The sequence below is a fragment of the Gorilla gorilla genome, chromosome 21, assembly GCF_029281585.2.
Source record: "Gorilla gorilla gorilla isolate KB3781 chromosome 21, NHGRI_mGorGor1-v2.1_pri, whole genome shotgun sequence".
NCBI classification, from domain to species: Eukaryota; Metazoa; Chordata; class Mammalia; order Primates; family Hominidae; genus Gorilla; species Gorilla gorilla.
Window position 1 is genome coordinate 57,703,962 of NC_073245.2, and position 26,844 is coordinate 57,730,805.

General features: G+C 46.4%; 1 protein-coding gene and 1 long non-coding RNA gene across 3 annotated transcripts in view; both read left to right on the forward strand.

The window, feature by feature from the left end:
• Positions 1-481: 481 nt before the first annotated feature.
• On the forward strand, positions 482-12,478 carry WFDC2 (WAP four-disulfide core domain 2). Of its 2 annotated transcripts, none has more exons than XM_004062254.4 (4): positions 482-890; positions 1,419-1,562; positions 10,885-11,037; positions 12,317-12,478. In XM_004062254.4, exons 1-3 carry the CDS (start codon positions 812-814, stop codon positions 11,034-11,036), a joined length of 375 nt encoding a protein of 124 aa, XP_004062302.1. In that variant the 5' UTR covers positions 482-811; the 3' UTR covers position 11,037; positions 12,317-12,478. The 2 variants fall into 2 exon arrangements, with proteins under 2 accessions (XP_004062302.1, XP_018873126.1); XM_019017581.3 differs by lacking the exon at positions 12,317-12,478 and adding an exon at positions 2,515-2,579 and having other exon boundaries at positions 531-890; positions 10,885-10,963.
• A 5,820-nt stretch (positions 12,479-18,298) lies between these two features.
• The window catches only part of LOC129529137 (uncharacterized), a 52,998-nt gene continuing 44,452 nt past the window's right edge, over positions 18,299-26,844 (forward strand). The window contains exon 1 of the long non-coding RNA XR_008674567.2: positions 18,299-18,814. This is a non-coding gene — a long non-coding RNA (uncharacterized lncRNA). The remainder of the gene's footprint in view (positions 18,815-26,844) is intronic.

Here is a 26,844-nt window from a genome sequence, read left to right on the forward strand (position 1 = left end):
AACCTTATTTGTACAGCTTTGCAGGGGACCTTGTGGTGGAGGTGCAGTCCTAAATCCCTAAACACTCAGTTCCTTTGTCATATACAGCTGATAACAGTAACTCCCCGGTCAGAGGACCGGCAACAATTCCTTGAGACAAGGAGCACAGAGCATGGCACAGTCAGCCCTGATCAGGGGCCGGTAGGACAAAGAGAGGGAGACAGAAACACACACCCAAACGGCTTGAGACTGCTAGGTGCTTCACCTTCCTGGGCCTGTTTCTGAGGAGGAGGGTTTGTTTATTAATAGTAAGTGCTATTTCTGTAGCCCCTACTATGTGCTCTGTATCACTACCCTAGCCCTCCATCAAGAGGGATCTGCCCTCTCATCTGGCTGACCCCAAATCGAACCCTTTAACCCGCATGCTCTACTGCCTCCCTGCGGGCCCTGCCTTATCCTCCTCAACCGCCCACTGGGGACACTCTGGAGAAACTTCGGAGTCTTGGAATAGAAACCCAGGAGCCCTGAGCCTTGGCCCTCAGGCCCCAGGAGGAAGGTCAGGAGGGAGGCGTGGACAAGGGTCCGGCCGTAGCTGGTCCCGTCCTGGAAGCTGCTTAAGTTCCTGGTTCCCACCGGGGCCAAGAGTGATACCTGATCCTGGGGGATTGTGAAATGACCTCATGTGGCAGCCCGCCCGCGGTGCCCGCAAAGCCCTCCACCCTCCCCTTCCCCGCTCGGCTCCACCCCTACCCCACGCCCCCTCCCGCGCGCGCGGTTAAATCCCCGCACCTGAGCATCGGCTCACACCTGCACCCCGCCCGGGCATAGCACCATGCCTGCCTGTCGCCTAGGCCCGCTAGCCGCCGCCCTCCTCCTCAGCCTGCTGCTGTTCGGCTTTACCCTAGTCTCAGGTGAGTGGGGCGGGGAGAGGCCCGGCGCCTAGAGGGGCCGAGCCACGAGCGCCAGGATGGAGCCAGGCGGAGGCGTAGCCTCTGGAGGCTGGGGAAGTGGGAATTCCTGGGGCGGAAGTGGCGGGGACCCTTGGAGCCTAGGGTGTGGGGTCCAATGTGCTGGAGGTGGAGAGACCACTGATGGCTGAAATTTGGGAGGATTCTGTGCTGAACGCGGACACTCCGTGGCTGCAGTGGGCTGGGGGTGGGGGCTGCTCTTTCTCGACCTCGGAAGCTCCTAGACACTCAGCTGTGCGGGGTCCCCTAGGGCTGAGATCTGAGGGCCCCGACGCCAAGGGTTAGGGAGCTCTCGTACTCCCAGAGGTCAGGGACTCCTGGTCTGGAAGAAGGAGTCCCTGGGGGCTGTAAGGGGACTCCTAGGGCCAGAGACTGAGAATTCCTTGGGGTTAAGGTTTGGAGCAGGAGGTGGGCATCCTCTGGGGCTGGCGCTACGCCCCACCCTCGACTGTCCCGGGCCTCCCCTCCCAGGCACAGGAGCAGAGAAGACTGGCGTGTGCCCCGAGCTCCAGGCTGACCAGAACTGCACGCAAGAGTGCGTCTCGGACAGCGAATGCGCCGACAACCTCAAGTGCTGCAGCGCGGGCTGTGCCACCTTCTGCTCTCTGCCCAATGGTAACCCCACGGCGGCCGAGCGGGAACGGGGCGGGGCCGCGCTGGGCTGCGAGGAGGCGGGAGGGCCCGGGTTCCGGGAACAGGGGCGCCCCCGGACCCGGGGACCCCCGGGAAAGTCAAGGCGGATGAAACCAGATCCGTTAGTGCTCTCCCTCGCACGGCCCCGGGGTAGACAAAGGCGTCGTTGAAACGCAGCCAAGGGGGGGTCCCCACCCCTAGCTGGATTCGAGTCTCTGGTGCATGACGGGCTTCCGGGCACGCACAGCCGGGACATTGTTCCCGCGGCCTGGGGACCCGGGGCCGCAGTTTCCTTCTCGAACCGGCCGAAGCCTGCCCTGCGGGAAAGCCCGGAGCCTGGGGCGCTCACCTCTCCTCTCGGAGTCCCTCCCTGGGGGCCTCCCCCAGCCCTGGGGAAAGACTGGGAGAGCCTGGCCTGGCAAGATTTTCCCCAATTCCTCTGTCCAGGCGGAAAGGAACTTTACAGATTTAGGAAAATGCCCCGCTCATCTTAAAGATGTGTAAGGGAGCATCGGTGAGAAAAAAATGTTCTTGCCCAAGGTCACACCGCCATCCCATGGCTGCTGGAGTCGTAGTGAGGGTTCAGCTTTTGCCTTTCAGGCCAACTGGCTGAGTGATTCGAAGAAAGTGAGGAATCCTCCCTGGACACTGTATCGCCCTTCGTCGTCTTTCAGTCAATCTCTTCCACTCTAAGGATTGAGTGAGCGCGAGCTGGGGACTCTCTCAAAGGTGCTTGCTGGAGCTGCAGTCTCCACCAGGCTATCAGAACAGGGGGTGGCTTAAACAGCATGGAATCTCAGCTTTTCGTTCTCCAGAGGAAAATGCTGAGGATTAGAGGCAGGGATAGGACCTGGAGAGAACCAAGGTACTGTAATGATGTTCTTTATCCAGAATACAGCCCCTGTGACTTTTCCTCTCTGTTATTTCCTTGAAGATGCCAGCACAGGCTGGGAAGGTTTTGTAATACAGTGACCCAAGACACCGATCAGCAGGGAGGTGGTAAGTGGAGGGGGACTGGCAGCCCACCAAGGACAGCTTCAAGGTCATGAGTCCCCTCCTCTGGGCCAGGGAGAGGAGGACCAGAAGGAGAGACGAAGATTTGGAGAGAAAGCAGGCAGCAGGCAGATGAGAGAGGTGGAGGAGCAAAGGAGGGAGTCTTTGCTGTTTGATGGATGAAGAATTTGTTCCCTTATCTCAGATGGACAGACTGAGGTAGGAAGAGGGACAAGGTCAGATGGCCTCCTGAGCCAGGGAGGGAGCCTGGAGGTTTGAATCCTAGTTCTGCCATTTTCTAGTTGTGTGATCCTGAGCATGTTGCTTTACCTCTCTGAGCCTCTGCTCTAAAATGGGAATAATTCCAAACTCTATAGGATTGGCATGAGGACTAAATGAAATAATGCATCTAAAGTGTCTATTAGTGAGAAGATACTCCATACACAGTGGCTTGTTTTGATCATAAATGGTTCCCTATTTATTTCCAGGGCAGCCCAATATTAGAGGTTCCTACTCCTTTCAAGAGAATGAATTTCTTTGTATTAGGAAGTCAAGACTGTTGGCAACTTAACAACATTTTTTTTTTTGTATTATGCTTTAAGTTCTGGGGTACACGTGCAGAACGTGCAGGTTTGTTACATAGGTATACATGTGCCATGGTGGTTTGCTTCACCCATCAACCCGTCATCTACATTAGGTGTTTCTCCTAATGCTATGCCTCCCCTAATTCCCAACCCCCTGACAGGCCCTGGTGTGTGATGTTCCCCTCCCTGTGTCCATGTGTTCTCATTGTTCAACTCCTACTTATGAGTGAGAACATGCGGTATTTGGTTTTCTGTTCTTGTGTTAGTTTGCTGAGAATGATGGTTTCCAGCTTCATCCATGTCTCTGCAAAGGACATTAACTCATCATTTGTTATGGCTGCATAGTATTCCATGGTGTAGATGTGCCACATTTCCTTTATCCAGTCCATCACTGATGGGCATTTGGGTTGGTTCCAAGTCTTTGCTATTGTGAACAGTGCTGCAATAAACCTATGTGTGCACGTGTCTTTATTGTAGAATGATTTATAATCCTTTGGGTATATACCCAGTAAAGGGATTGCTGGGTCAAATGGTATTTCTTGTTCTAGATCCTTGAGGAATGGCCACACTCTCTTCCACAATGGTTGAACTAATTTACACTCCCACGAACAGTGTAAAAGTATTCCTATTTCTCCACATCCTCTCCAGCATCTGTTGTTTCCTGACTTTTTAAGGATCTCCATTCTAACTGGTGTGAGATGTTATCTCATTGTGGTTTTGATTTGCATTTCTCTAATGACCAGTGATGATGAGCATTTTTCATGTTTGTTGGCTGCATAAATGTCTTCTTTTGAGAAGCATCTGTTCATATCCTTCGCCCACGTTTTGGTGGGGGTTTTTTCTTGTAAATTTGTTTGAGTTCCTTGTAGATTCTGTATATTAGCCCTTTGTCAGATGGATAGAGTGCAAAAATTTTCTCCCATTCTGTAGGCTGCCTGTTCACTCTGATGATAGTTTCTTTTGCTGTGCAGAAGCTCTGTAGTTTAATTGGATCCCATTTGTCAATTTTGGCTTTTGTTGCCATTGCTTTTGCTGTTTCAGTCATGAAGTCTTTGCCCATGCCTATGTCCTGAATGGTATTGCCTAGGTTTTCTTCTAGGGTTTTTATGGTTTTAGGTCTTACATTTAAGTCTTTAATCCATCTTGAAATAATTTTTGCATAAGGTGTAAGGAAAGGGGTCCAGTTTCAGTTTTCTGCATATGGCTAGCCAGTTTTCCCAACACCATTTATTAAATAGGGAATCCTTTCCCCATTGCTTGTTTTTGTCATGTTTGTCAAAGATCAGATGGCTGTAGATGTGTAGTGTTATTTCTGAGGCCTCTGTTCTGTTCTATTGGTCTATATATCTGTTTTGGTACCAGTACCGTGCTGTTTTGGTTACTGTAGCCTTGTAGTATAGCTTGAAGTCAGTTAGCGTGATGCCTCCAGCTTTGTTCTTTTTGCTTAGGATTGTCTTGGCTATGTGGGCTTTTATTTGGTTCCATATGAAATTTAAAGTCGTTTTTTCTAATTCTGTGAAGAAAGTCAGTGGTAGCTTGATGGGGATAGCATTGAATCTATAAATTACTTTGGGCAGTATAGCCATTTTCACGATATTGATTCTTCTTATCCATGAGCATGGATTGTTTTTCCATTTGTTTGTATCCTCTCTTATTTCGTTGAGCAGTGGTTTGTAGTTCTCCTTGAAGAGGTCCTTCACCTCCCTTGTAAGTTGTATTCCTAGGTATTTTATTCTCTTTGTAGCAATTGTGAATGGGAATTCACTCATGATTTGGCTATTATTGGTGTATAGGAATACTTGTGATTTTTGTACATTGATTTGTGTCCTGAGACTTTACTGAAGTTTCTTATCAGCTTAAGGAGATTTTGGGCTGAGATAATGGGGTGTTCTAAATATACAATCATTTCATCTGCAAACAGGGACAATTTGACTTCCTCTTTTCCTAATTGAATACCCTTTTTTTCTTTCTCTTGACTGATTGCCCTGGCCAGAATTTCTAATGCTGTGTTGAATAGGGGTGGTGAGAGAGAGCATGCTTGTCTTGGGCCAGTTTTCAAAGGGAATGCTTCCAGCTTTTGCCCATTCAGTATGATATTGGCTGTGGGTTTGTCATAAATAGCTCTTATTACTTTGAGATACCTTCCATCAATACCTAGTTTATTGAGTGTTTTAGCATGAAGGGTGTTGAATTTTATCAAAGGCCTTTTCTGCATCTATTGAGATAATCATGTGGTTTTTGTCATTGATTTTGCTTATGTGATGGATTACGTTTATTGATTTGTGTATGTTGAACCAGCCTTGCATCCCAGGGACGAAGCCAACTTGATCATGGTGGATAAGCTTTTTGATGTGCTGCTGGATTTGGTTTGCCAGTATTTTATTACGGATTTTCGCATTGATGTTCATCAGGGATATTAACCTGAAATTTTTTTGTTGTTGTGTCTCTGCCAGGTTTTAGTATCAGGATGATGCTGGCCTCATAAAATGAATTAGGGAGGAGTCTCTCTTTTTCTATTGTTTGGAATAGTTTCAGAAGGAATGGTACCAGCAACTCCTCTTTGTACCTCTGGTAGAATTCGGCTGTGAATCCGTCTGTTCCCAGACTTTTTTTGGTTGGTAGGCTATTAATTACTGCCTCAATTTTGGAACTTGTTATTGGTCGATTCAGGGATTCGACTTCTTCCTGGTTTAGACTTGGGAGGGTGTATGTGTCCAGGAATTTATCCATTTCTTCTAGGTTTTCTAGTTTATTTGCGTAGAGGTGTTTATAGTATTCTCTGATGGTAGATTGTATTTCTGTGGGATCAGTGGTGATATCCCCTTTGTCATTTTTTATCGTGTCTATTTGATTCTTTTCTTTTCTTTATTAGTCCGGCTAGCAGTCAGACTATTTTGTTGATGTTTTTCAAAAACCCAGCTCGTGAATTCATTGCTTTTTTTTTGAAGGGTTTTTCATGTCTCTATCTCCTTTAGTTCTCTCTGATCTTAGTTATTTCTTGTCTTCTGCTAGCTTTTGAATTTGTTTGTTCTTGCTTCTCTAGTTCTTTTAATTGTGATGTTAGGGTGTCAATTTTGGATCTTTCCTGCTTTCCCTTGTGGGCATTTAGTGCTATAAATTTCCTTCTAAGCACTGCTTTAGCTGTGTCTCAGAGATTCTGGTATGTTATATCTTTGTTCTCATTGGTTTCAAAGAACCTATTTATTTCTGCCTTGATTTTGTTATTTACCTAGTAGTCATTCAGGGGCAGGTTGTTCAGTTTCCATGTAAGGTTATGCGGTTTTGAGTGAGTTTCTTAATCCTGAGTTCTAATTTGATGGCACTGTGGTCTGAGAGACTGTTGGGATTTCCGTTCTTTTGCATTTGCTAAGTAGTGTTTTACTTCCAATTATGTGGTCAGTTTTAGAATAAGTGTGATGTGGTGCTGAGGAGAATGTATATTCTGTTGATTTGGGGTGGAGAGTTCTGTAGATGTCTATTAGGTCTGCTTGGTCCAGAGCTGAGTTCAAGTCTTGGATATCTTTGTTAATTTTCCGTCTCATTGATCTGTCTAATATTGACAGTGGGGGTTAAAGTTTCCCACTATTATTATGTCGGAGTCTAAGTCTCTTTGTAGGTCTCTAAGAACTTGCTTTATGAATCAGGGTGCTCCTGTATTAGGTGCATATATATTTAGCATAATTAGCTCTTCTTGTTGCATTGATCCCTTTACCATTGTGTAATGCCCTTCTTTGTCTCTTTTGATCTTTGTTGGTTTAAAGTCTGTTTTATCAGAGAATAGAATTGCAACCCCTGATTTTTTTTTGCTTTCCACTTGCTTGGTAAATATTCCTCCATCCCTTTATTTTGAGCCTATGTGTCTTTGCACTTGAGATGGGTCTCCTGAATACAGCACACCAATGGGTCTTGACTCTTTATCCAATTTGCCAGTCTTTGTCTTTTAATTGGGGCATTTAGCCTGTTTACATTTAAGGTTAATATTGTTATGTGTGAGTTTGATCCTGTCATTATGATGCTAGCTGGTTATTTTGTCTATTAGTTAATGCAGTTTCTTCATAGTGTCGATGGTCTTTACAATTTGGTATGTTTTTGCAGTTGCTGATTCCAGTTGTTCCTTTCTATGTTTAGTGCTCCTTTCAGGAGACCTTGTAAGGCAGGCCTGTTGATGAGAAAAATCCCTCAGCATTTGTTTGTCTATAAAGGATTTTATTTCTCCTTCATGTATGAAGCTTACTTTGGCTGGATATGAAATTCTGGGTTGAAAATTCTTTAAGAATATTGAATATTGGCCCCCACTGTCTTCTGGTTTGCAGGGTTTCTGCAGAGAGATCTGCTGTTAGTCTGAAGGGCCTCCCATAGTGGGTAACCCAACCTTTCTCTCTGGGTGCCCTTAACATTTTTTTCTTCATTTCAACCTTGGTGAATCTGATGATTATGTGTCTTGGGGTTATTCTTCTCAAGGAGTATCTTTGAGCTGTTCTCTGTATTTCCTGAATTTGAATGTTGGGCTTTCTTGCTAGGTTGGGGAAGTTCTCCTGTATAATATCCTGAACAGTGTTTTCCAACTTGGTTCCATTCTCCCCATCACTTTCAGGTACATCAATCAAACATAGGTTTGGTCTTTTCACATAGTCCCATATTTCTTGGAGGCTTTGTTCATTCATTCCTTTTCATTATTTTTTCTCTAATCTCGTCTTCATTCTTTATTTCATTAAGTTGATCTTCAATCTCTGATATCCTTCTTCTGCTTGATCAATTCGGCTACTGATACTTGTATAGGCTTCATGAAGTTCTCGTGCTGTGTTTTTCAGCTCCATCAGGTCATTTATGTTCTTCTCTAAACTGGTTAATCTAGTTAGCAATTCCTGTAACCTTTTTTCAAGGTTCTTAGCTTTCTTGCATTGGGATTAGAACATGCTCCTTTAGCTTGGAGGAGTTTGTTATTACCCACCTTCTGAAGCCTACTTCTGTCAATTTGTCAAACTCATTCTCTGTCCAGTTTTGTTCCCTTGCTGGCAAGGAATTGTGATCCTTTGGAGGAGAAGAGGTGTTCTGGTTTTTGGAATTTTCAGCCTTTTTTTGCTGGTTTCTCCCCATCTTCGTGGATTTATCTACCTTTGGTCTTTGATGCTGATGATCTTTGGATGGGCCTTCTGAGTGGCCGTCCTTTTTGTTGATGTTGATGCTATTCCTTTCTGTTAGTTTCCCTTCTAACAATCAGGCCCCTTGGCTGCAGGTCTGTTGGAGTTTGCTGGAGGTCCACTCCAGACCCTGTTTGCCTGGCTATCACCAGCAGAGGCTGCAGAACAGCAAAGATTGCTGCCTGTTCCTTCCTCTAGAAGCTTTGTCCCAGAGGGGCACCCGCCAGATGCCAGCCAGAGCTCTCCTGTATGAGGTGTCTGTCAGCCCCTGCTGGAAGGTGTCTCCCAGTCAGGAAACACGGAAGTCAGGGACTCACTTGAGGAGGCAGTCTGACCCTTAGCAGAGCTCGAATGCTGTGCTGGGAGATCTGCTGCTCTCTTCAGAACCGGCAGGCAGGCTGAAGCCACATCCACAGCTGCCCCTTCCCCCAGGTGCTCTGTCCCAGGGAGATGGGAGTTTTACCTATAAGCCCCTGACTAGGGCTGCTGCCTTTTTTTTCAGAGATGCCCTGCCCAGAGAGGAGGAATCTGGAGAGGCAGTCTGGCTACAGCGGCTTTGCCGAGCTGCGTTGGGCTCTGCCCAGTTTGAACTTCCTGGTGGCTTTGTTTACTCTGTGAGGGGAAAACCGCCTACTCAAGCCTCAGTAATGGTGGATGCCCCTCCCCCTACCAAGCTTGAGAGTTCCAGGTCAACTTCAGACTGCTGTGCTGGCAGCGAGAATTTCAAGCCAGTGGATGTTAGCTTGCTGGGCTCCATGGGGGTGGGATCCGCTGAGCTAGACCACTTGTCTCCCTGGCTTCAGCCCCCTTTCCAGGGGCGTGAATGGTTCTGTCTCACTGGCATTCCAGGCACCACTGGGGTATGAAAAAAAAAAATCCTGCAGCTAGCTCAGTGTCTGCCCAAATGGCCACCTAGTTTTGTGCTTGAAACCCAGGGCCCTGGTGGTGTAGGCACCCGAAGGAATCTCTTGGTCTGTGGGTTGTGAAGACCGTGGGAAAAGTGTAGTATCTGCTCCAGAGTGCACTGTTCCTCACGGCACAGTCCCTCATGGCTTCCCTTGGCTAGGGGAGGGAGTTCCCTGACCTCTTGTGCTTCCCAGGTGAGGTGATGCCCTACCCTACTTCTGCTCGCCCCCCATGGGCTGCACCCACTGTCTAACCAGTCCCAATGAGATGAGCCACGTACCTCATTTGAAAATGCAGAAATCACCTGCCTTCTGCATTGATTCACTGGGAGCTGCAGACTGGAGCTGTTACTATTCGGCCATCTTGAAAGCTGAACCTAAATCTTTTTTTTTTTTTGAGACGGAGTCTCGCTCCGTTGCCCAGGCTGGAGTGCAGTGGCATGATCTCAGCTCACTACAACCTCCGTCTCCCAGGTGCAAGCGATTCTCCCGCCTCAGCCTTCCAAGTAGCTGGGATTACCGGTGCATGCCACCACGCCCAGTTAACTTTTTTGTATTTTTAGTAGAGAGGGGGTTCTCGAGTCCTGACCTCTGATGATCCCACCCGCCTCAGCCTCCCAAAGTGTGGGATTACAGGCGCGAGCCACTGCACCCGGTGATCTGTCAGCCACTTTCCTTGTCCTCTACAGCTAATCACCCAGTTCTGTGCCTGTGTTTTACACACAAAAACCTGCACATATTTATAGCAGCTTTATTTATAATTGCCGAAAGTTGGAAGCAACCATGATGTACCTCAGTTGATGAATGGATTTGGCTGGGCCTGGCTCCCCTCTATCTAACCTGGGAAGTGGAGTGTGATTGTGTGTGTGTGTGTGTTAGTGGAAGGACGTGTGGTTTCTCTCTGCATGGATGAATGAGTGTATTTGGAGGGTCATGGTGCTGAGAGACTGCAACTGGGATTCGGTCTGTGGGTATGAGTGAAGATTATAAGTGTGTAACCCCTCACATGTGTACTGTACTTTACACTTTAAGTGGCAGCATAGTGCTTAACCATGGCAGCAGCAGTTAACACATAGACTCTGCAGCTGGATTTCTTGGGGTTCAAATTCTGCCTCAATTCTGTGTGACCTTAGGCAAATTACTTAACTTCTCAGTGCCTCAGTTTCCTCACTTATAACACAAGGAAATATTAACAGATCCCTCCCCTTCTTTTAGGATTATTGTGAGAATTAGAAGAGTTAATATATGTTAGGGGCTTGATACCTGGCATGTAATAAGAGCTAATTAAGTGTTCACTGTTATAATTTCTCATAACTACAGAGTAGTTTGATATTTCAGGAAGAAATAATATATGTTTGTTTCCACTGCTTTCACAACAACCCTATGTTGTAATTAGCACTGTTCCACTGGCACCTAAAGACATGGAGGCTCTGGGAGATTTCTGGCCCTAGGCCACGAAGGCCCACTTGGGACTCAAGCTGAGGTCCTGTGATTCCATTTGGGAGCAGGAGGAGGGATTTGCAGGTGATCTTCCTGGGCCTCCTGAGAGCAGCTCAGGTGCCCAAGATGGACTCAGGCAGGCAGCTCTGCTGTGAGGGGCAGCCCAGTGAGGGGCAGTGGGGGGGCCATGCTGCAGGTACTTACCCTCTGCCCACTTACCCTTACTCCTTTTTCTACCCAGATAAGGAGGGTTCCTGCCCCCAGGTGAACATTAACTTTCCCCAGCTCGGCCTCTGTCGGGACCAGTGCCAGGTGGACAGCCAGTGTCCTGGCCAGATGAAATGCTGCCGCAATGGCTGTGGGAAGGTGTCCTGTGTCACTCCCAATTTCTGAGGTAAGTGAACGGGAAAGAGAAAGTGCATTGATGGCCAGGTGTTGTGGGAAACAGGAGAAAACGTCACCCAGGCGGAGGTGAAGGGAGGTTAGTTGCAGGGACAGTTGGGAAAGGTATACCAGTGGGGTGACCCTCAGCCTGTTCTAAAAGAAGAGTGAAACGTGGGTAGTCTGATGAGCTGCAGTGGGGAGGCTGTCTCAGGCAGAGGGAACAGAATAAGCAAGAGCTTGGCTGGGTGTGGTGGCTCATGCCTATAATCCCAGCACTTTGGGAGGCTGAGGTGTGCGGATCACCTGAGGTCGGGAGTTCATTACCAGCCTGACCAACATGGAGAAACCCTGTCTCTACTAAAAATACCAAAAAAAAAAAAAAAATTTAATGGGTGTGGTGGCGGGTGCCACCCACCCGCTACTCAGGAGGCTGAGGCAGGAGAATTGCTTGAACCTGGGAGACAGAGGTTGTGGTGAGCTGAGATCACGCCATTGCACTCCAGCCTGGACAACAAGAGCGAAACTCCGTCTCAAATTAAAAACAAACAAACAAACAAAAAACAGCTTGGTGGTACCCTTGGGTTGAAATCTCGTGGTTGTCATGTGCTACTTTTAACAATTTCTCAGCAAAGTAACCTGAAGATAACTGATAGAATCCAATAGTGCAGAGATGAGCAACTGAAATCTAGAGAGGGGATGTGCTCTTGGTGCCCAAGAGGGAACTATGGTTTCTCTAAACTAAGCTATAGTCTCCCTGGAGCCAGGGCTCTCAGATGCCAACTGCATGGATAGGCTTTGCAGTCAAGAAGACCCCAGTTCAAATGTTAGCTTTGACACTTACCTAGCCTTCTCACCTCCCTGAGTCACAGTTATCTCGCTTATAAAATGTAGCTAAATAAGATCTAATTGATCAGATAATCCCATTTTAACTTAAGGAAGAAGACATGGCAGAACTTCCTAATAGTAGTAGAGGGATTCTTGGGGAGAGAAATGGCCATGGCCCCTCAGGAAGGCCACAGTGGACATCTGGGACCACAGTATACCCAGGTGCCTGCTAGGGATGGTCTGACCACAGTATACCCAGGTGCCTGCTAGGGATGGTCTGAAGGAGAAGAGTATGTCTAGAACCTGTAGAAAATGCAAGCAGAGCTCCCAGAAGGTGAGGCTTTGCTGCGTGGGTGTGTGGGATGGGGTGGGGTCAAGGAGCTGGTCTAGGATTTAAGCTGCAGGTACTCCTGCCTAGTCTAATGGATATTGTTGATGGTATTGTTATAATTTTCTTCCTCCAGCTCCAGCCACCACCAGGCTGAGCAGTGAGGAGAGAAAGTTTCTGCCTGGCCCTGCATCTGGTTCCAGCCCACCAGCCCTCTCCTTTTTCGGGACTCTGTATTCCCTCTTGGGCTGACCACAGCTTCTCCCTTTCCCAACCAATAAAGTAACCACTTTCAGCACGTTCTGTCTCTGTCTCCCCTGACTTGGGTTGAGGTGGGTGGGCAAGTGTTAAGGGTGTGACCAGATCATCCAGGCATGAAGTCCAGAGAAGGATCATCTGGTAGGTGTTAGCATTCTCCTGGTGGATCCTTGCATCAACCCTATGAATCTGGTCATTATTCCTCCAGGGGGATGGATGAGAAAAACGAGGCTCAGACAGGTGGTGGGATGCTTCCAAAGTCACTCAGATTCATTGCTGGGGCTGCTGATAAGCAGCGGCATGCACCAGGTGCCAGACACGGTGCTGGGAGGTTTGCTTATGAGATCCTCTGGGTCCTCAAAACAATCCCCAGAGTAGTTAACAACATACCCCTGTCATAGACCTGGACTCCATGAGGTTACTTGCCAGTGGCCACACAGAAAGATGGCAATCCAGGATCCTCTCTTGTTGATACTTTAAGTCAAAGTTTTATTTTATATAAGTAACATAGTCATATGCATCCAAACTCAAAAGATTTAAAAAAGATATACAATGAAAAGTGTCTTTCACCCTTTACCCCCTGTCTCCACCTTCCACCCCAGCCACCAAGTTGTTTTCTATAAAGACAAAAAATGTTCTCAGTTTCTTGGGTTTCTTTTCAGATATGTATCCCCAGCTCTCAATCCTTTCTCTCTCCCTTCTCTATTTCTTCCTCTTTTCCTTTCTATTCCCCCTCTATGCCTCACTCTATTCTCTTTCTCTCTCCCTTCTCTATTTCTTCCTCTTTTCCTTTCTATTCCCCCTCTATGCCTCACTCTATTCTCTTTCTCGCTCCCTTCTCTATTTCTTCCTCTTTTCCTTTCTATTCCCCCTCTATGCCTCACTCTATTCTCTTTCTCTCTCCTCTGTTCCTTCCTCTCCATCCTCCCCTCTCTCCATACTCCCTCTCTTAATGCCCCTCTCTCTATGTACTTTCCTCTCTCTCCATAGTGTCCCCTTCTACTTCTCTCCCCACTCCCTATCTCTATCATCTCTTTCCATCTGTTAGAGTAGGTAGTTAGACATGAGCAGGACAGGAGAGGGCTCCCCCCTCACATGCCCAGGAATGTCAGGTGACGATAAGGTGATGGTCAGGTAGTGGTTAAACTGTCTCTGTAAAATGATCACTGGGCCGGGTGCAGTGGCTCACGCCTGTAATCCCAGCACTTTGGGAGGCCGAGGCAGGTGGCTCACCTGAGATCAGGAGTTTGAGACCAGCCTGGCCAACATGGCCAAACCCCATCTCTACTAAAAATACAAAAATTAGCCAGGCATGGTGGCATGCACCTGTAATCCCAGCTACTTGGGAGGCTGAGGCAGGAGAACTGCTTGAACCCGGAAGGCGGAGGTGGAATGAGCTCAGATCACATGACTGCACTCCAACCTGGGCAACAGAGAGAGACTCCATCTTATTTTTATTTTTATTTTTTAAAGTTACAAATAAAAGTTTTCTTGGCTCTGAAAAACAAAGATCAGCAACGTTTTAAGTAAAAAGTCATAGAAGGGTTATTTTAGTCTTCTATTAGTTCAGTCTATGCAGTTAACACCTGTTCTACTTGATATTCATAAACATTTCAGCTCTCCATGAGAGTCCTGAAAGTTTTTTCCTCGATTCTAATGTCACAATCTCCAAAGTTATCAGAAACCTGCATTCAAGAGCACCTGTCAAAGTCCTATAGCTGATTATAAACCACCTTTTGAAGAGAATCAAAACAAGACAATAATTGTGGGTGACACAAAGTCTTAGGACAGCCACTACTAAAGCCACATTTGACAATTTTGGTTACTTCTGTGGCATACAATTTTACACAACAATTATAATTATTAATTACATACACTAAGCCATATCAGAATTACAGGACTTTCCAGTAATTTTGGAACATATACTAATAACATATTTATACAAATACAGCCCAAAGAAAGCCAAACACCATTTCATATTTGACAATGCTTCCTGTATGATTTTTATACCAAATAAGCCAAATATGTCATTTTTGGACTTTAGGGGACCTAATAGCTATAAGATTAATTAGGTCAGAAAAAGACATAATTTATAATTTGGTTTTGGAAAGTTTGTTACTATCAAAGGTTTAAAACACTTGATATTATAGAAGAGAATCATAGGCCACCATAAGTCATCTAGCCAAAATAACTCAAAAATTTTAAAAAGGCAAAAAACTTTATTCATGGAAAATCTTGTTCAAGAGAAAGCCAAATTTCACCTTTGCATTAGTGTACTATTAATATCAAACCCAATTCTTCATAGAACCTTAGACAAATCTCTTCAATTTTAATGTTTGTCCCTAAGGTAAGATTCTTATAAATCTTATGACCCTTTACAAATTTTTGTTAAAGAGCAGATCAGTGCTCCAAGGAAACCCTTTTGTGCTTTGATTCCAATGTTCAATTTACAGAAAAACCGAATAATGTCACTTTAGCTTTAGCCAATATGTTCACATATAGAATTTCTTTTACCAGATTAATGTTTCACAAACCTATCACAACTTGCTCAAACCTTCAGCTTTATGCTATCTTAGTTAAAACCTTTAACCCTCTAAACTAGTGTAGCCAAAAAACTCCCACATTTCCATGCCTTCTTATAATCTTTTACCAAAAACACATTTCACTTTCCTGACACATCTTGCATGTAAAACGTTTCTGTAGTAGTCTCAATTGCATGTTACACTGTTAACTCTTAGCAACTTTTGTTGTTGCTGAAAAACCTGATAAGTGAGTGATTTTTAATTTTGTAGCAGGTGTGGAGTCTAAGATACGAGACAAAAATGCAGATAAGGTATCCTTCCATCATAGCGAGGGGGCATCCCTAACTCCACATGTCCACAGGCCTTACCTAGAATCTAATAGCTCAAAGAATAGCTCTTCTTTGACTTTTCAAAAGTCAAAGAAGCAGTTCATGATCTTAAAGCGTTTAGCAAACCTAATTATCTGACCTAATGTAGACCAAATGTCTTTATTTTACCAATAATTTTTTAAACTGTCCTTGTCTTCCAAAGCTTACTAAAGTCACGTGAACTAAAAGGCATTAGTTTTTATTTTCCTGACAAAATACTTAAGCGCTTATTTTTAAGCCAATTGATCAGAGCTCCTTCATATATAAATGTCACACACACAACACATATAAATATACAGACAGCAGAAGATCCAGTAGTTGTTAGGATTTTTCATTTGGCAGTTTTTAAGTTTCTTAATTGGATTACTGGCTTCAGGGTGGGGTCCTTTGAGGAACAGGGTTAGGAAAACATGCCGTTTCTAGGGCTTAATAAGCAGATACAGATGAAAAGCAAAACAGATCCCCCAAAATTCAGGGTCCTATTTTTATACCGGATCCTGAATTCCCAAAAAAGAAATACTACAGAACAAGACAATGAATGATCTTACTGTGAGTTTCATTGCAAGACAACCCAGAGTCAATCAGCCCATTCTGTGATCAGCCTATCCCCCATGGAAACCTTATCTCAGTGGTGGGGTGGGGGATGGGGACGTTTCCATACCTTCCAGGTGGCTGAGAGCACGCCTCTCTGATCCAAACGTGCAGAGAGCCAAGTATCCCGCCATAACTGCCACTGGCCATGCCCAAAAGTATATTTGCTACCTAGTTATTACACACCAAAGCTCACTCATAATGTGAAGTAATTTCTGATACTCTAAAAAGTAAAAAATGTCAGATAACGCAATGCAAAACAGAACAGAGCCTTAGCTTTTGAGAGAGATCTATCTGCTTCCAATCCCTGGGGTTTAATGAGGAAAACAGATGTTTTCCCTAAAACGGGGTCTGTGGCACCTCCTCTGTTTTTCTCAAGGAGTCCAAGGCTATTAGAAATTATCTTAGGTCCTCTCACATGTGCATCAAGAGTGGCAAGAAGGCAAAACAGAGAAACAATTCAGTCGACTGTGAAAAAAAAAATACCTTTTTTTCCCCTTGTTTTCCCCTTGTAAAAAAAATACTTTTTTCTTCAGAAGAATAAGATCCAAGAAGAGAAAAAAACATAAAGACCTTTTAAATATACGTATAGCTTGGATATCTGCTTTTAATTAAGCTAACTTTTAACAAAATCTCTTATTACCAGACTCTAGCCGGGACAAACAGCCAATATTTATGGCCTTTAAACTTTACCAAAGGTAATCTCCCAGGTGAAACCAATAAGCCTTAACTAAGGTTATGACTTAACCACAGGTGTACGAAGTATTTTCAAACAGGTGGTAAGCAGTTTTTACAAGATTTAGAATCTACAAAGGCAGCTTAGAGAAGGGAAAATTCAAAAAGGAAAGCCAGATGTTGTTCAAGGAGGGGCAGAGAATCAACAAATGGCAAAGCTCACGTAGATATCAAACCAGAAAGGACTAATTCCCTGAGCTGGGAATTGAACCCTGAATGTGGGCTGCCATTGTGAAAAGACAAATCCTTAGCTACTAAGCTTCAGCATTGGGCAGTTTCCATTTCTTTTCTTAGAAGGACCCTAGAGGCAGCCAATTTTGAGCTTGCAAAGGCTTTTAACTGCTCAAGACAATTTTTAGGGCTATGACGTGAACCTCAAAATTCCTGTCCTCTGGATGCTGGAGACTAAGAAGGTATACCACCATGCGGTTACAAGGTCAAGCTTCCAAGGGCATAAGACAAGAGGAAAACTTCACTCAGTTTTTTGTTTGTTTCAGGGACCTGCCGCAAAGTTTGTAACTGACCAGTGTGCCGGACTGGCTTGAACAGCAAGCTTACGGGGTCCTAAGCCCATATTCTATCCTAAGGTACCTCTCTTTATGACAGAAAAATACAGAAAGACAAATTCATAGCACAAATTACACCAGATTTGCTACAGCTTAAGACTAGCCACATGAAGGCTTTTGTTTCACTAATTGAAACTTTGCAGAGGAGGCAGTGATTTTTACCATTCCTACAGTCGGCGCGCACAGAGAGAGGCCAGAAGTCTGACTGGTAAGAAATTCTTACCCTTTTGCTGGCATGCCAGGTTTCTGGGTTCCCTTTCCCTGAGTGGCCCTAGCGAATCTACTTGCTGCATCATAGCCCTGGGGGCCAAGCTGCAACACAAAATTAAAAAAAAAAAAAAAATCTCAATTTTGTAAGATGCTGCCCAGTGGGTTGCATGGGGTAACCAAATTCACATTTTCCATTCCAGCCAGAGCAAAATACGTGTGACAAAACATAGACATTAGCCGCTCTGCTTAGCACCCAATATCTAACTGGCAAGGCTCAAACTTGCCCCCGGTTGGGCCTTGTCATCTTTAATCCATTCAAAGTGGGGTGGAGTGACCTCCGACCTGGAATTTCAACATGTGGTCTCTGGGCAAGATGGAAGAGCAGGTAGTCTCAAGTAACAGAAACGATAGGAAAAGAAAAGGAGAGAAAGAGAGAGTAAGAGAGAGAAACCTGGTCTGAGGCAGGGTGGGGAAGCGGGGAGCTCAGGGAGACCAGAGGAATACCCACCCATTGCAGCAACACTGAATCAAAAGTTCAGGCAGGTACTTGTCAGTCACAAAGGGATCTTTTCCAGCAGTCCCATCAGCTCTCAAGTTGCCCCCTCTGGGGAGAAAAAAGTTCCCCATGTTCCAAGATCCTGTACATGCCTAATCCAGTCACCTGTAGCCATCAGCAAACAGTGCAAGGCAGATTAATCCAGAGAATAGCAGTTAACATTTCATAGTGCCAAATCCATTTCTAACCAAGAGGGATGTTACTGAGGGGGACCTCTGACCCACTGTCTTTCTCTTTCTTTTCTTTCTAACCACTGTCTTTCTCTTTTCTTTCTTTTTTTCTCTTTCTCTCTTTCTTCTTTTTGAGATGGAGTTTTTTGCTCTGTTGCCCAGGCTGGAGTTGTGTTTCATCCTAAGGTACCCCTTTTTATGACAGAAAAATACAGAAAGAAAAATTTACAAAATACAGAAAGAGCCCCCTCTGCTGGAGGAGAAATCTCCACCCACTCCACCTCCAGCCCCGACTCCTCAGCCTCTGCCACCCGCTCCGCCGCCACAGCCAGCCCTGCCCTCACCACCCCCGCTGGTGGCCCCCACGTCCAGCTCACCACCGCCACCGCCGCCGCCACCTCCACCAGCTATGCCCTCGCCTCCACTGCCACCCCCGCCAGCCGCTGCCCCACCGGCTGCCCCTCCAGAGGAGCCCGCCCTCCCATCTCCCGAGGACCCTGAGCTGCCGGACACCTGGCCTCTGCACCTGGCCAAGAAGCAGGAGACGGCGGCAGTGTGTGGAGAGACTGACTAGAAGGCTGACGAGAGTGGCGGAGAGGGCAACTTCCGTGAGCGGGACGAGCTCGTCATCCGCGCAGAGGACATCCTTTCCCTCAAGGTGAGTCCCAGGCTTCTCCAAAAACTGGGCCTGATGGGTTACTTGAGTGTTTGTTGAGCGCCTGCTGGATGAGAGGCTTGTGTTGGGACCTGCAGATCCAGTCATGGCTGAGGGAGAATGGCTGGGCCCACTGGAATTCACAGTCCAATGGGGCCGTTAGAGGTGGCAGTGACCTGCGGGCCTCAGAGGTGTTATTTGCGTATGTGTTTATACACGCATTACCTGTATGTAAGGTAAATACTTTTTTTTTTTTTTTTTTTTGAGACAGAGTCTCGCTCTGTCGCCCAGGCTGGAGTGCAGTGGCGCAATCTCGGCTCACTGCAACCTCCGCCTCTCGGGTTCACGCCATTCTCCTGCCTCAGCCTCCACAGTAGCTGGGACTACAGGCGCCCACCACCACGCCCGGCTAATTTTTTGTATTTTTAGTAGAGACGGGGTTTCACGGTGTTAGCCAGGATGGTCTTGATCTCCTGACCCACCGCCTTGGCCTCCCAAGGTGCTGGGATTATAGGCATGAGCCACCCCGCCGGCCAGGATTTTTGTTTGTTTGTTTGTTTGTTTGTTTGAGATGGAGTTTCACTCTGTCGCCCAGGCTGGAGTGCAGTGGTGCGATCTCGGCTCACTACAACCTCTGCCTCCCAGGTTCAAGCAATTCTCCTGCCTCAGCCTCCCGAGTAGCTGGGATTACAGGCACATACCACCACACCCGGCTAATTTTGTATTTTTAGTAGAGGTGGGGTTACCATGTTGGCCAGGCTGGTCTCGAACTCCTGATCTCAGGTGATCCGCCCGCCTTGGCCTCCCAAAGTGCTGGGATTACAGGCATGAGCCACCGTGCCCAGCCACCCCCTATGGCTTAGAACGGACTCTAATTTTTCTAAGCCTTTAACCCAGGTTTGGTCAAGCGTCGTTGCTTTTTATTAACAGGGGCCTTTAAGCCTCTTTGTCTTAGGAGGGACTCTAACTCTCCTAAGTTGGGCTTCTAACCCAATCCCATCCTTTACCCAGGTAAAATGTACCCCACCACGTATCCAGAGTTGGCCAATTGGTGCTGCAGTCTTTTTCTTTGGGTCAGAAGTCTCTTCAGTATAGTCCCTTCATGGTGGCCAGGAAGATGGTACCAGAAAGGAGTCCGGATCCAGACCCCAAGAGAGGGTTCTCAGATCTCACACAAGAAAGAAATCAAAGCAAGTCCATAGAATAAAGTGAGAAAGCAAGTTTATTAAGAAAGTAAAGGAAAGGGAAAAAGAGTGGCTACTCCATGGGCAGAGCAGCCCCAAGGGTTGCTGGTTCAAGATTTTTGTGGTTATTTCTTGATTATATGCTAAAACAGGGGTGGATTATTCATGAGTTTTCATGGAGAGGGGAAGAGATTTCCCAGAACTGAGGATCCCTCCCCTTTTTAGTCTATATAGGATAACTTCTGAGTGTTGCCACGGTGTTTGTAAATTGTCATGGCACTGATAGGAGTGTCTTTTAGCATGCTAATGCATTATGATTAGCATAGAATGAGCATTGAGGATGACCAGAGGTCACTTTCATTGCCATCTTGGTTTCAGTGGGTTTCGGCTGGGTTCTTTACCACATCCTGATTTATTAGCAGGGTCTGTGACCTGTATCTTGTGCCAACCTCCTATCTCATCCTGTGACTAAGAATGCCTAACCCTCTGGGAATGTAGCCAAGCAGGTCTCACCCTTATTTTATCCAGCCCCTATTCAAGATGGAGTCACTCTGGTTGGAAGGCCTCTGACACAATGATTTCTTACTTTAATCCTGGGGTGTATGCTTACCCTTTGGGGTGAGGGAGAAGGAGAATAAGGGAGTAATGTCAGTGACTCTGGCCCCCCAGGAACAGCCTTCATGTCCTTCCCTTCTTCTCTACCCACTGTGGAACATGAGAGATCTGGAAAGTTTCAGTGACATTGTCTGGAATATCTGGCCAGCCTGGCTTGGTGTCTATCAGGCCTTATCTTCCTCATCTTCTTGTGGGACCAGGGACCAGGGACCAGACAAGGCCCCAGGGCATCTCCATTCACTCCCAGGGGCACAAACTAATAGAGCCTCCTGGTGGGAGTGGGGATGCTTTGTGCATATGATAGCCCCTTGGCCAGAGATGGCAGTGTAGATTTTTCCAGCTCCCCACTTTCTGATTTCTATCTTTGTCCATGCTCGGGATTCCCCAACCTTTTAGGCAGAAACAGAGGCATCCAGTGATGGGTTGGGAAGAGTTGCTGGGAACTCGGTGTGTGACTACCACTAGCTCCACTTTCTCCTGTCCTTCTACAGGTTTGCATTCTGAAAGAGTGGCCCAGGCAGGGTGATGTCTAACCCAGGGATGGCAAAGGTGTCCACATGCCATCATTTCTTCCACCAGCACCCATATCACATGATTGCTGCTCCTTTCCATTAGCCCATGTGTGGCCACAGAGCCCTCAGCACAGGGCTCCAGGCAGCTGCTACAGCTGCCCATTGATTGGGGTTGACAGATAGATTTGCTACCCCTGATTTAACTCAAGAAATAAAATGCTAATGGTGAAAAGTCAGACCTGGCAGTTGAGGTTTTACTGAGTAAGAAGACTGCACAGGGGACCCTGAGCAGGGGTCCGAAGGAGATGGGACCTCAGGCCCTCCACCAGAAGCTTAAGAGGGGGTAAAGCTTTTTCAAGGGGTCCCTAGCCCAGAGGCCTCCTGCAGAAGATGAGGTGGAAGTTGCCAGGGATCTCAGTAATGCACAGGAAGAACCTACCAGGGAAGGAGGACTGAGAGGTGGGATGGGGCAGGTAAGAAAGCAGGGGTGGGTTAGACGAGGCAGAACCTCTGGCTGAGACCCTTCCTTTAATTTTCTTTTTTAAGCTGCTTGGTCAATAAGTTTATTGTTTTTATCTGAATAATCTTATAGAAAATGACTATTTGCCAGGCGTGGTGGAACGTGCCTATATTCCCAAGTACTTGGAAGGCCAAGTGGGGGAGGATTGCTTGAGCCCAGGAGTTGGAGACTACAGTGAGCTATGATTGTGCCACTGCACTCTGACTTGGGTGACAGAGCAAGACTCTGTCTCTGAAAAAAAAAAGAAAAACGAAAAAGAAAAGACAAGAAAATAGTTGTTTGGCTTAGCGCTCAGCAGCCTGCTCCTGAGCTCTTAGAAAACTTGCCTTCTGAGCTACTCAATCTTTCTTCTGGACAGGGGACGTCTTGGGATGGTTCCACCTTTTCTTAACTTCTTCCCCAGGCTTCTTCTTGTGAACTGGATTCTCTTGTTCAGCATCATGAGCTTTCTTACATGTCTCTCCGTCATGACTGGGGTTATGTTGTTCTTTATGTATTGAGAGAATTGTTTCTTGTAAATATCTTCATCTTCTTACATTGGGTAATGCATATAATCTGCGATCTTCTGACCCAGGATGTGCTTCTGCATTGAACTCCCTGCTTTCTGAATTGGAACCAGGGAATTGTTTGGTAACTGTGAGGGATAGAAAACCTCAATCCGCACCTCCCTTCAGGGCCCCCCTACCTTTATTTCCGTTGGTAGTTCTGGCAAGTAGCAAGTGAAGGCACCAAGTAACCATCAATGCTTCCCATGTGATACCCATCTCTGCTCACCTCCACTTGACCTTCACAGGTGTTGTCCATGCCAAGCCTATTGAGGGGCCTTCGGGTCAGCACAGGCCAGTACAATGTGCTGCATCATAATCTGGCCAGCCAACCTTCATGCTACACTTTAGACATTCATGAACATATGCTGTGCAGACGATCATATTCCCTTCTGTATGGGCAAAAACCATATGACAAATGATCTCTCTGTTAGTTGCATGAACTATCCTGAATTTTGGTGTGTTCTACTTATTTTCATCCTGGATTACCAAGTGTGTCTGAGTATAGTAATCAGTTTAACCCACTGGTCTTCGAAATGTCATCTGTATCTCTTAAAGTAGGCCTTACTCTTAACAATTTTAACACACTCCATCCTCCGGAACAGAGCTGTGTCCATGGCTTGACACAGACCTGCAGCGTGCAAGGGGAGCCAGGAAAGGCGGAAGCCCTACAATCATTCTTTGATCAACTTTTGAAGCCAAGTGAATGCTGTAGGTTGGGGACTCTGAAGATTTGTGATTGGAAAGGGGGAAGGAAAAAGGACAGGGTCCCAGACTGGTCTCTTCCCCCTCTTCCAGGCCTTGATGGGCCACACTTGATATAGGCAGACCACAGCAAAGCTTAGTTTTGGCCAGGAGAACAGCTCCCAGGGCCCAGGAATCCCAGTAAACAGGTGGATCGAGGTGGGACAGCCAACCTCAAGGCCCCTCACAGAACCACTCAGCCCAGCTGCCCCTCCAGACGTCAGGGCTGGGCTTCTTCCCGCACTTATTTTCTCCCATTTCCGATGGCAAACTGCTTTGCAGATGCCTCTAAAGGCCATCCCCAGCCCAGGAAGCCATGTATGGTAATACCTACATGGAAACAGACATCTTCTCTGCAGGAAAGTGCAGGTTTGGGGTTGGAGCGATAGTAAGAAGTTACATGAGTGAGCTGGAGCTTAGAAAATAAAGTTCTAAAGACAGACCAGTCAGGGAGGGGAAGGTCCTGCCCCAGAAACAACATCAGCAGAGGCATTCACTCATTCAATATTTATAAAGCACTTACTATGTGTTCTATTCTAGGTGGTGGGGATTTGATATGAAGGAAAGGAGTGTGTGTGTGTGTGTGTGTGTGTGTGTGGTGGAGAGGATAGCCAATAAATAAATGAACTAACACATATATAACATGTTAGGTGGAGGAAAAGTTATGGAGAGATACACAGTTAGGTAAGAGGAATAGTGAGTCGGGGTGGGGTAGAGATGGGGGTGATTACTTTGCAGAGTAGTCAGGGAAGGTCTTAAAGTATTATTCAAGTAGTGAACTCAGTGAAGGAGGACATGAGCTGCGTGACAACCCATGAGAAGAGGAATTTAGAGAGAAGAGAGTTCCAGAACAAAGGACCTGAGGTCAGAGTGTTCTCAGGGTGTTGGGGATCATCCAGGAGGCTGGCATGGCTGGGGTGAATGAGTGGTCAGGAGCCTGAGGTGAGTTGAAGTCAGAGAGGTAGCATGGGCACAGAGAATAAGGGCCTTGTGGCTCATTGCAAGGATTTTGCCTTTTATTTGGAGCAAATTTGGGAGCCACTGGAGGAGTTTGAGCAGAAGAATGACGTATGACTTCAGTTGGAAAAGGATCCTTCTGGCTGCTGTGTTGTGAATACTACAGGGGAGATGCAGAACCAGGGAGGGCAGGTAGGTCACTGCAACAGGACAGGCAAAAGCTGGCTTAAAAAAATGCTTCAGGCTGGGCATGGGGGCTCACATCTGTAATCCCAGCACTTTGAGAGGCCAAGGCTGGCAGATCACGACGTCAGGAGTTCAAGACCAGCCTGGCCAACATGGTGAAACCCCGTCTCTACTAAAATACAAAAAAATTAGCCGGGTGTGGTGGTGCGTGCCTGTAATCCCAGCTACCTGGGAGGCTGAGGCAGGAGAATTGCTTGAACCCGGGAGGCAGAGGTTGCAGTGAGCCAAGATGGCGCCACTGCACTCCAGCCTGGGGGACAGAGCGAGACTCCGTCTCAAAAAACAAACAACAAAAAACTCTTCATCCAGTGGTATGAGGCCCCCCACACTGTCAGGTAGAAATCTTGGCTTCCTTAAACAAAACTTTATTGTTTCCCTTATTGGAAGTATTCCTTCCTTGGTTTCTAAAACACTACAGAGCCCTGAGACACAACATTTAACATAATCATAGTAATGCTGAATTACAAGCCAACTCAAAATTCAGTGACTTAAGGCAACAATCATTTGCTCTCACTCCCATATCTGTGGGTCTGCTGGGGTTCAGCTGATCTAGGCTGGGCTCAGCTGGTTCTTCTTGAACCAGCAGGTTCCATAAAATGTATTCCCTGGGTCACCTGAGGTCAGGAGTTCCAGACCAGCCTGGCCAACATGGTGAAACCCTGTCTCTACTAAAAATATGAAAAAAATTAGCCAAGAATGGTGGCGGACGCCTGTAATCCCAGCTACTCAGGAGGCTGAAGGAGGAGAATCACTTGAACCCAGGAGGCGGAAATTGCAGTGAGTGGAGATCAAGCCATTGCACTCCAGCCTGGGTGACAAGAGTGAAACTCGGTCTCAGGCTGGGCGCAGTGGCTCACGCCTGTAATCTCAGCACTTTGGGAGGCCGAAGCGGGTGGGTCACGAGGTCAGAAGTTCGAGACCAGCCTGGCCAAGATGGTGAAACCCCATCTCTACTAAAAACACAAAAATTAGCCGGGCGCGGTGGTGGGCACCTGTAATCCCAGCTACTCGGGAGGCTGAGGCAGGAGAATTACTTGAACCCAGGAGGTGGAGGTTGCAGTGAGCCGAGATCACGCCACTGCACTCTAGCCTGGGTGACAGAGCAAGACTCTGTCTCAAAAAAAAAAAAAAAAAGCAAAACTTGGTCTCAAAACAAAACAAAAACACATTCTCATAGGGTTGGTAGAAGGATAAGCACAGATTCCAAGTCTGTGCTTTCATCATGTCTGTTAGCATCATTAGCCAAAATAAGTCACATACCAACCCCGAAGTTAAGGGGCAGAGAAATATACTCTGCCTCTAGTGGAAGAAACTGCAGACTCTTTGATTGTGGATATAGGGAGGGTGATGAATTGGAGCCAGTAACTCAATCTACCACAGTTATTACGTTTAATAACAAGATATGCTTTGGTTGCTCTGATCCATTTATTCTGGCTGTGGGAGAAAAGGCACCATATGTTGGTTGCTGATTGAGAGCATGTACAGTATCCTGCGAGATAGAACCTTACCCACTCGAAGTTTTATTTCCAAGTTGTTAATGTCACACCTGCAGGACATCCCACCATTCCACAAGTCCGGCTGCTTCTGGGTGATGGAGAACATGATAAAACTGGTGAATCCCATGAATAACAGGCCCTTTCTTTCTTTCTTTTACTGTAGCACTCTTCCTAGATGTCTGTATGGTTAACCTTCACTCACCTCATTCAAGACTTTTCTTAAGTGTAACCTTCTCAAAAAGGCCCACTATGACCATCCTCATTAAAACTGCATATCTCTGCATCCCCAGTTCCCCTTATTCTACTCACTTTTCCCCCATAGCACCTTGTACTACTATTAGTCTATATAATTACATTATATATTATGCTTATTGTTTATTTTCTGGGCCCCACCCTGAATATAATATTTATTATCTTTGCCCCACTCAGAGTGTTTGTGATCAAGAAGGGGAAAGGAAAAGATTATTGTTTTGTCCGTTTTGTGTTTGGCATATAGTAGGCACTCAATAAATATATGTTAATTGAATGAATGAATGAGGAGTTCTTTTCTAGAAGCAATATTATATGGGATACAGTCACTGTGATTAAGAAATTCCACAAATCCATGGGTACCAGTACTGGCACAGGCATGGAAGGCAAGGAAATAAAATTCAAATTCAGAATATCTATTCCAGTGAGGGCCAATCACCCCTGCCTCCATGCTTTTGAAGGGGTCTCATGTACCTGTCACCAAATAGCTGGTTCATTTTCTCTGGTTAACGGCACCATATCAGGGCTTAGATTGGCCACCACGCTAGCAGGCTCACTGCTGGAGTACACTGCTGTATACCATAAGTGTCAGTAGGCCAATCAGCCTTGCTAAGTGGGAAGTCCATGTCATTGGCCCCAGGCTTAGTCCCTACCACTGTCACATGGTGCTTTGTTCATGAGCCCCCTGAGCAAGCACTAGGGTGGCCAGGGAGACAGGCTGACTGACATCTATGGGGGTGTCATCCTCTCTAAGTGATTACAAGAGCTTCTCTTGTAGCTTTTGTGAAGTGCCTGCGGGACATTGAGGGAGGTCTTGGCCCATCTCCTGGGCTCAGTTCCTCTTTGGCTTTGAAGCCCAGTAAATAGCTAATTCTATATGTTGTCATACTGGATACTGGCCATTATTACATTGTCACAATGGGACTGTGCAAGTGTGCTGTCTCAGTTTCACATAGCTTCTGTAG

Coding starts and splice junctions, on each gene's coding strand:
- WFDC2 (XM_004062254.4), top strand. CDS start 812: ATGCCTGCCTGTCGCCTAGGCCCGCTAGCCGCCGCCCTCCTCCTCAGC. Junction 891..1,418: donor CGGCTTTACCCTAGTCTCAG/GTGAGTGGGGCG, acceptor CTCCCCTCCCAG/GCACAGGAGCAGAGAAGACT. Junction 1,563..10,884: donor CTTCTGCTCTCTGCCCAATG/GTAACCCCACGG, acceptor TTTTCTACCCAG/ATAAGGAGGGTTCCTGCCCC.